This window comes from Aulonocara stuartgranti, assembly GCF_965226115.1.
Source record: "Aulonocara stuartgranti genome assembly, chromosome: 6".
NCBI lineage: Eukaryota > Metazoa > Chordata > Actinopteri > Cichliformes > Cichlidae > Aulonocara > Aulonocara stuartgranti.
Genome location: NC_138944.1, coordinates 4,170,230 through 4,180,523, shown reverse-complemented (window position 1 = coordinate 4,180,523; position 10,294 = coordinate 4,170,230). Strand labels below are relative to the sequence as shown.

At 39.7% G+C, this 10,294-nt stretch overlaps 1 protein-coding gene across 1 annotated transcript; it reads left to right on the top strand.

Moving 5' to 3' along the window:
• Positions 1-834: 834 nt before the first annotated feature.
• LOC309707713 (nicotinate-nucleotide pyrophosphorylase [carboxylating]-like) lies at positions 835-7,834 on the top strand. Its single transcript, XM_082535196.1, has 5 exons — positions 835-874; positions 3,939-4,195; positions 5,612-5,922; positions 7,360-7,491; positions 7,573-7,834. Exons 2-5 carry the CDS (start codon positions 3,940-3,942, stop codon positions 7,798-7,800), a joined length of 927 nt encoding a protein of 308 aa, XP_082391322.1. The 5' UTR covers positions 835-874; position 3,939; the 3' UTR covers positions 7,801-7,834.
• The last annotated feature ends 2,460 nt before the right edge of the window (positions 7,835-10,294 follow it).

Sequence of the window (10,294 nt, the reverse complement as noted above, 5' to 3'; positions counted from 1 at the left end):
GTGGGTTTCCTGTGCTGTTCTAAGCGCTCTATTTGAGTGTTCTTGTCTCTCTGGTTTCTGGTGTTTCATGAGTTTCTGAAAAGCAGTTCAGGCCTCAGAATCTTTTATCTGTCCCTGTTGAGCTAGTCATTTCCTGTTGAACCCTCCAGTGGGTGACTCGCGTGCCTGCCCATCCTCCTATTACCCTCATCTACCACCCCAAAGCAAACCAGTGACTCTGTATAATCATCCTTCCCACACATCTCCAGGTGAGGAACCTCGCTCACCTTGCATGACTCGCCTTGTGGATTCTTTAATAGTCTCACCTGGTCTAACCAAACTCTGCTCTCTCCCGGTGAGATCTCCCTCCATCCTGTCCAATCTCCCAGCTGTCCTCGCTGTCATCCCCTCCTGTGCTTGTTTTCCTTGAGCTAAAGAAACTGTTGAACCGTATCACTGGAAAGGGGCTCAAACTCACTTCTCTTTGGCTCTTAAAAACCAAAAAAACCAAAAACATGTTCTGTTCAATGTTATTGAAATGCTAGAATTACTAGAAGTCGAATAATGCTTAATCTATTTTAATCACAATAGGACCAGGTGACTCATTCACTGAATCTGTAACCTGTAATATTTTATTAACACACTAAAAAGTCTCGGCGTGTTTTTCGGATGTATTGGCTGAAAACTTTGAATTTATTGCAGGTCGTTTTTACAAATAAGCAGCCTGACCTCAGCAACCTTTAAATCAGACGTGGTCAAAAGGATCATTGTGAAAGCCTGCAGTGTTAACTCTTGTAAACATTCCAACATGGACTTGGGGTCAAATTCCACGTTAACATTTTTCCAGTGGCTCTCTGTGCTCAGCACTTCTACTTTGGCTAATAGAGAAGGAGACGTAAGTAAATATTTTATTTACTTTTATCGCACTGTTCCAATCATAAAACAGACTTTGAATACGCAGTGATTGTAATTATCCTTCTGCTCAACATGTTTTTGTGAAAGTTGGATTGAAGGAATGATAATGTTAAAAAAAACATGTTTTAAAGCATTTAAATGTGAATTAAAACTGTACATTTAGTGTTTTAATAAAATATGGTTAATAAGGACGTTTTACTTTTGATCATTACTGTTTTAATTAATGTTTTAAATTAACATTTTACTGTTTTATTGGATTGAGTTACACTTTAGAATTCATTTTAGTACTTGTACTGTTTTATTATTTATCATTTCTTATTTTAATGTTGTCTTATTGTATCCCTGTTTTGGTTCTTTCTGGAGATGTTCCTGTTTAAATTTGTTTACTTGAAAAACTCTTTATATAATTTTTTATATGACAAAATTTGTCATGGACAGGGAGCAACTAAAACCTAGACTGGGAAAAACTAATGAACAAACCTGAAAACATAAGGACATGGAGAATAGCGAGCAGAGAGCCGCGGAGGTTTACCAAATTACACAGACGAGCTGACAACAAACAAATAGACAGGCACACACTATAAATACACACAAGGTAACGAGGGAATGACACGCCAAAGGGGAACACAGCTGAACCTAATTAGACACAACGAGACACAGACCTTCAAAGTAAAACAGGAAATTCACAAACTGTTCAACACAAACTCGGGGACACAAACAGAGCACAGGGGGGGAGAACACATTTAGGAATAATAAAACACTAAAAATACAAGAACTAAACGCTAAGAACTAATACAAAATCAGGAGAAACTAGAAAATAATAACAATAAACTCAAAACGCTGCGTCAGCGACCCAGAACCGTGACAAAATTAACAAAAACATTTCCATAGAAGTTTTATTTCTTCTCTTTGTATATATTTTCTGTTTACTTGTAAACCCATCTGTTAGTGAGAGCCACTACAGTCACAATAAGAGGATATTCTCACCTGCAGTAATTCATATTTAGCAGTTCAGCTCTGTTCAGGGACCTAAATCATTAATGCTATCATCTGATGTAAGTTTAGGATGTGGCAGTAAGATCATCTGATCTCCCAGAATTCAGTTTAAACTTGAATCCATGCCTTCCTTAAACTAATATTTGTTTGATTAATGTGTCCGCTGGCTTCAAATCAACTTGATAAAACTTTTTTTGTAATCGTGGGTGCAGCTTTCATCTTGTTTCAAACGTCCGTGAGACTCATTGGTTCTGAACTTTGACCTGACTTTTTCTTTGTCTTTTTTTTAGTTTTAGTTTTGAATCCTGAACCAAGATTACAAGATTACACAACACCCAGTGATGAAACAGCACTTCTTGTTTTTCACTGCCATGCCTCAGCCAGAGATATATGTTAAAATCATATGAATGTCTGAGTGTCTTTTGAATGACAAAATTGTTCACGTGCACAGGAATCAGGCAAATGCACATGTCCTGAATCAATTTACTTGTGTTTATATAGTGCCAATCTCCAGATTCCAGATGCTTTATTTTGAAAGGCTGCGAACACTACTCAGTGATAGTGGGGAGGAAGAACGGCCCACTATTTAACAGGACAAAACTGTCAGAAAAACCACCCGTTTTTCATCTGTAGAAAATCAGATTGAACGTGTAGAAGTGGATTAAACTAACAGCATGAGTAATACAGTGTATCACACAGGGATCTTTTGCTGTAGATTTCACCATATCTCTCTTCCCCTCACTCCTTCCCCCTCCTCTGCCCTTTGTTCTGAACCTTTTCAGAGCAAATTACCTCACTGAGCTGAAGACTAAGATCGTCCCGCCTCCCCCGAGAAAAACACATTTCCTCTTCTCCACTTCTAGAATTAGTGTCTCAATTTCACATCATAAATAGCACTTAAATGAAGTTGTTACTTTAATTATATACCTATGTCCACCTGAAAGCAAAAATGTGACGATGGTAGAGAGAAAGAACTCCCATATAACAGGAAGAGGCCAACACCAGGGAGGGGCAGCCATGTGCTGCATACAAAGAGAGAAGGACGCAAACTTCAGGAGTGTGAACGCAAAAGTTAATGACATTTAGTGAAAGTGTACAAATCCATGACGAGTATAAAGAGGGTAATAGAGGAAAATGCGCACTGCACCATGGGAAGTCTTACAGTAGTCTGAGCCTATATCAGGATAATAACACTGAGCCCAAACTCGACCTCTGTCAAAAAGTGAAGATTTAAGGCCGATTTAAATCCTGTCCTGAATCAAAACTGAGAGCTGGTTCCACAGGAGGAGGGCCCGAGGAAGAACCACAGTGTGAGAGTGAAGCACTCTACTGTCATATGAAGTATTTAAGCTATGATGTGGCCTGATTGTAGAACTTTGTGTGAAAGATGAAGCATTTTAATTAAGTTCTGAATTTAATAGACATCCAGTGAAAAGAAGCTAATATCAGACAAATACAATCTCTCCACAGTGAAACTCACTGTGGACTTTCAGGGTTGAGTTAAAGTTTTAGGGTTAGAGCAGAAATAACAAATAATATTTGCTTGTTTTTTTAAGCATCACCTGTTTCCTGATTATTTTTTTGTGTGTGCAAATTAAAGAAGGCAGAATTCCACAATGGCTGAGATAAAAACTCACACAGCTTTACAAATAAGATGTAAATGATGTTTATGAAAATGTACGCCTGTGTATATACACACAGTGTCAGTCGTTGATCTTCACTTTTGTATGTGCCAGATTTCTGTTCCTTGAGGTTTTCACAGGCACTATTCTCTTTCTAAGTGTTTTTGATGGCAATATAAAGATTAATATCCACTATTTGTGATTTTCTATAATTCCTTCACTACCATTCTTTACTAGAAAGAAAAAGGAACAAGATTTAGATTGTCTACATGCTCAGAATTGACTCAAATCATTCATTCATATTGTCATTAAAGGACAAGAAAGCACTTTGACTTTTTGACTTATGATCAGCTTTCATTTCTCATTTTCATGTCAACATTCCCAGCAACTGAAGTTTCTCATCACTTTCTTTTCTCTCATTTGTAGTATGTCTCCACCATGCCAACACCCGGCTGTGCACTCAGTCCCACACCACACCCTGACCCGGCTGGCACGGGAGTGGCTGGCAGAGGACACGCCAAACTTTGATCCTGCAGGAGTGTGTGTGGGCTCACGGGAAGTGGAAGCAAGGTTGTTGTGTAAAACTCCACACAGCATCCTAGCTGGGTGTCCCTTCTTCACAGCAGTGTTCACTGAAGTGGGCTGCACAGTGGACTGGATTTACCAGGAAGGAACTGAGATCGGTAGGCATTGCATAGTTCCTTCCATAGCAGTAAAATACAAGAAAAGTTCTGTGAATTTGTGTTTGTGACCTTTGCAGTAGCAAAGAACTTCACATGAGTCAGATAGCAGATAATGAATGGAAATGTATCATGTATTCTATGGGCCTTCAGAAGCCAGTTTAACATCTAACAGAAAAGGTGTGAAACCACATAAAGCTAACTTGCTGCTGCCTCTATTGCCCCACTTGTTACTTTTAGAGACTTTCTGGCCTCTGAAGCTCTGATGATTCAATGGTTGAAGGTCTGAGGGAGAAAAAAACCCTGATAATGAGAAAGTCCCATTATCAGTTAAAAAGTATAAAGTTGACGTAGGTGTAGAAGACATGACTATTTACTGTCATGGGTGGGTGTGAAACATTCAGCACTATCGAGTGTGTTTGAGTTTTTTGGAGGGTTCTTTTTCTGCTCATTCCCAGCTCCATATTTTTTTTTTTTACTGGGCACCAGAGTAGCTTTGCATGATTCACAGTTCAAAATAATCCTTATTTGTTCTACACTGGGTCTTGGTGTGACCTCTCAGCTCATCCAGTCTGAAACAAGCTATTTAACCCATCCCCGCTTAAGACAACTTTTCTCTGATTGGCTGATGTTTAAACAGAAAGTTTGAACAGCAGGTGGGTGATGTTTCTGTGCTCATCTCCAGCCGTTTGATTGAAACACTGATATTAGATCGTTACTCTCTTTGACTTCAAAAGAACAAAGAGTTAAAAAAGATAGCTAAGGTTGAGTCACCAGCCTTCAGCTCACACAGATTAATTGTTCATACTCTGACATAATCATCATCTGAAAGTTTGGCCATGTTTAATATGAACAACAGTAAATATATAACAGAAAATAATTTAACTGAATAGAATAATAGTTTAATTGTCCCACAAGAGGAAATTTGGTTGTAACACATATACAAACAGAACAGGACACAGAACAGAAACACACACAATTTTTACATATTTACATCATGGAGAATAGTTACCAAAACAGAGTTCTGTACAGTTTTTATAATTGGAGTACAGATAAATGGCAAACCCAGGTTGTAGAGTGCAAACAGAGAGCTGTATCACATACACACTAAAATGTGGGCATACAGTATACCTGAAGCAAAATCCCAAAATATTTCCAAGTAACTAGAGAACTATCTTTGGTAGGAAAACAACAATGGAGCCAAAAGGCAAAACACAACACTAAAAGAAGATTAATAGCATAACGACATATCTGCTGAAAGTATAGGAACAGGAAATGACATCAACCACTCAACAGGGAACGAATAAAAGTTTTTTTTCCATAAAGTGAAAATTCAGTTTTCTTCTTGTAAATTACTCTCAAAGTAAATTACAGACTTTTATTCAGATCCGTTTTTATATTACCTGCTTTTATCCACAGGTGAAGATGCTGTCACCCTGACGGCTGTGGTGAGGGGCCCGGCAAACTCCCTCCTCCTCGGGGAACGACCGGCTCTTAACTGCCTGGCACGGGCATCGGGCATTGCCACCCGCTGCTCTCAGCTCCAGGCTATTGCAAAGGCACACGGCTGGCACGGGGAGGTGGCTGGCACGCGTAAGACTACTCCGGGCTTTCGTCTGGTGGAGAAATATGCCATGTTGGTTGGCGGCGTGTCCATGCACAGACAAGATTTGAGTGGGATGGTGATGTTAAAGGACAATCATGTGTGGGCATCGGGAAGTATCACAGAGGTGGGCATCAAAGATCAGTACATAAAATGTAAGTAATCTAAACTCCAGCATAAAGTTCAGCAGACTGAAAGTAATGTCTTTGATAACGTTGGATCCTGAATTTTGAAGACCTGATTCAAAAGCCTCAAAAACTATCAACAAGAGACAGCAGGGCTTCATGAAACGTCTATAGGCTGTATATAAAAGAGCCACCATGATATCACCCAGTGGTTTCTGGGACCTGAAGATTCAGGTTTGTTTGGGGTTATCTTTATTTTACTCTATTTGTTTATAAAATTGACAAAAATAAGAAAATGTAAAAAATAATAATCATGTTTTCAGTTTCAGACCATAAAACCAGGAAAGTGTTATCTGAGGTGATAAAATGATTATTTCTCAATAGACTTCTATACCGTCTGATTTATTTTTGCAACCAGAGTTCCTGCCCCTGCCAGCTTTAGAAAGAATGCATCCATCCAAAAGCTACTCCTATAGTTTTGAAAAGGTTTTGAGAATCAATATTTTCAATACTGCTGCACTGTTTCTAATGAAATATTTTGATTTTCTGTGCCCTCCTTGCTCCCCTTCCTCACATTCTTTGCCTGTCTTCACTGTAAGTATACAATGAAGGCAAAAACACCCCATAGATTTGTTTTGTAAATTTACAGTTACCTCAGGGAACTTTATATCAACAACAAACCTCAGACAGCCTGCACATTCAAAACCAAAAGCTTGAGGTAACGGTTTTGACTGTCAAAGGGGCATGTTTCTGTTTGCAACATCCAAACAGAAGCAGGATTACATGTAGACATGTTTTCTTTTGTTTTTGATTTGTTTTTTCTGTCATGTGTTGGCAGAGAGGGGACTCAATGCAGGAGACTGAAGCAGGCAAAAATACATGAGAAGGAAGGGTTTGGGTTTTTTTTTTTTTTTTTGCTGTTACCGAAATTCAACAATAAATAAGCCCTGAAAGAGGAAGCAAAACAAGAATACATCACAAGAAGTGTGAGTAATAACAGAAGCAGAAGACTGAGGAAAAATGACGAAAGCAGCGACTGGCAGTATCAGTCTGCATACCTGTGTTTGCATTTTGTTTCTAAGGTGATATTTGAGAGGATGCTACGTCTAGGCAAAAGAAATATTCCTGAGTTGAATTTTTAGATTAATCTATGTAAAACTCTGTTCAGTTTTTATGGGATTTTAAGCCTTAACATAATTTTTTAACATAGTTTTACAAAAGTTGTGAAATTATTTTATTTTAAAACACTGGGATTCACAAGAGGTCATGAGATTACCGAAAGCAGTCATCCTCTTTGCACAGGAAAGCAAAGAGGAAGCTTGTCTGTTTTACTTTCCTTTATCTAGATTCTGTAGCTCAGGCCTCACAGCTCTCATCAGGTCAGCTGTGCTCACTAAAAAGCAGACAAACACAAACGCACAACCCCGTTTGCTCCCCAGGCGGTGAAAGCTGCCCGCTCGGTGTGCGGCTTCAGCAGTAAGATTGAGGTGGAGTGTCGCTCAGCAGAGGAGGGCAGGGAGGCAGCCAGAGCGGGAGCAGACGTCATCATGCTGGACAACTTTCAACCTCAGGTGGCGAATATTATAGAAACACAGACCCAGGGTGATTGTTGTTTTTGTTCCATGGTTACACTTCTCCTCTTTCACCTGCAGGAGCTCCGAGTCACAGCTCAGGCACTGAAGGAGGAGTTCTCTGCTCTTCTGATAGAAGCCAGTGGAGGAGTCACGCCAGAAAACGTAGCTCTGTATCTCTCCTCACATGTGGACATCGTTTCTCTGGGCTGCATAACGCAGGGCTGCCCAGTGGTGGACTTTTCACTCAAGGTTCAAAAGCCTGATGCTCGATTAAACAGGATGTTTAATCAACCGCAAATTGATTGATAAAAAAATCACCAATAAAACATTTCTAATAATATGCCAGACTGTGGAAAATGTGATTGTTGTGTTAACACATTAATACTTTCCAAGAAAGACTGCATTTAAAGTCGTCTGCGTTTGAGGCATCTTGTTTGCTTACTCTTTATTTCTCTGTGGTAAGGATCAGCGATGAGCCTAAAATTATGTTGCACTCTGCACAGTGTTGTAGGCCAAAGGAAAAGTCTTTCAGATCTCAAATACAATATGTCTGATTTTTTTTTTTTTTTTAATATTTCCTGTATTGCATTAATGCAATACAGGAAATATTACAGCCCAACTGTTACATTCATTACCCCAAATTTCTCAGAGAACCAAAGAGCAAAAGAACTTTGTTAAAGTCCAGAATATTATATCCCTAACAGTAGAAACAGTAGAAACAGTAGAAGCCGAAGGAACTGCGCCGTGAATGCAGGATAAAGATGAATGAAACTGTTTGAAGTTAAGAAGCAGTAAGATGGATTCTCCTTGCACGCTTAATAGTGCTGAGTGGTAGAAGTAAAGACAAAAGTCTCCTAAATGCCAGGCAGTAGACCAGACCACCGAGAGACAAGTTTCAAATTCACATTCAAATTTTATTTGTCACACACACAACCATACACAGTATGACATGAGGTGAAATGCTTGTACCTGTGCAATGCAATGCCCGACCATTAAATGACAGTGGTTTTACAGTATTTACAATTTACAGGTTATACAAAATTTACAGATTTAACTTAGAAATTTACAGTAAAAAAATGTGCAAATAGCAGAAAGAGATTATAAATTATAGGAAGTGTGCATGAAGAAAAACCAGAGTGCGTGTGGTGATGTGATGTGTGTGGGAGAGTCCAGTCCTACACCTGGTTCAGGGCCCGAATAGCCTGCTGTTCCCAAACCAGGTGGAGATGTTTCCCGTCAGGACGCTCTCAATGGTGCAGGAGTAAAAGTAAAAGTTCTTGAGCACCTTCAGTGGCAGATGGAAGTCTCTAAGTCTTCTGAGGAAGAAGAGACGCTGACGGGCTTTCTTAACCAGGGTGTTGATGTGACAGCACCATGACAGGTCCTGAGTGATGTGGACACCCAGGTATCGGAAACTGTCCACTCTCTGCACTGGCGTGCCACTGATGATGAGGGGCTTGTAATTCCTCGCCTGCTTTGTAGTGAAGTCCACGATCAGCTCCTTAGATTGCTGACGTTTAGGAGGAGGTTATTCTCCTGGCACCAGGTCTCCAGGTTCCTAATCTCCTCCAGGTAGGCCGTCTCGATGTTGTCGGAGATCAGGCCCACAACAGCAGTGTCGTCAGCTAACTTGACAATGGAGGTGGTGTCTGATGTGGCTACACAGTCATAAGTGTACAGTGAGTACAGCAGGGGGCTTAAAACACAGCCCTGAGGTGCTCCAGTGCTGAGTGAGATGGAGGGGGAGACTTGTTTTCTCACCCTCACTGATTGGGGTCTGTCTGTGAGGAAGTTGAGGATCCACTGACACAGTGATGAGCTGAGTCCTAGATCCGTCAACTTGGTGAAAAGCTTAGAGGGAATTATTGCGTTGAATGCTGAACTGTAGTCCACGAACAGCATCCTAACATAATTCCCTCTGCCAGTCTCCAGGTGACTCAGGGATGTGTGGAGCAGGTGAGATATGGCATCGTCTGTGGAACGATTAGTCCGGTAAGCAAGCTGAAGTGGGTCGATGGTGGCAGGAAGTGAAGAAGAAGTTTGTTTTGCATCTCGTCGTTAGCACAAGAGCGTTTGGATGCTATTATGATACTTAATATCATATGATTATATTTACAAAGATGCACTCAGAAGGACCAGTTAAATTTCAAGCTTGTAGCTGGTGGCGACTCCTCTATTTAAAAAAAATAATCCTTATTATAGACATGCATGTTGGAAAATGAACCCTCTTTATTTATAATCTGTGACCCCTTTAAAGTCTTTGCTGATCAGTTTAAAGTGTTTAAAATTGTATTTTATACAGGATGGAGTTATTTGTTTTTATCTGTTTTTATCTGCTGTGTTAAAACAGCGGTAATTCAAAGTGAGCTCTATGGGCGGGTCAGCCTGCACCACACGAGCGTGTCGTGTCCCTGTTTCTCAGCCAGATCGCCCCTCATGACTCAAACTCCATGTGATGAGAACAATTTGTGTTTACTAGTTTTATATATATTTAAAAACAACCTGAAAGCTTACTTGTAAACAAATATTTTATACTATGGAACAGTTTATGCAGCTTTTACTTTCAAGTTTCAAAGAGAACAGCAGGCTGTTCTTACAAGTTTTTCCACAAGTTCCTCATTTTTATCTAAACACCACCCACCACGATTTTAAAACCTTCTTATGCATTTATGGTGCTGTAGCTGTAAACAGCAATCACTGTGTGGACGTGGAAAGCTTTCACACACTTCATTTACTATATTTAAAAAATATATATTTTAAACCTGAAAAACAAAAAGCAGAAATCCAATAAAATAAAAAT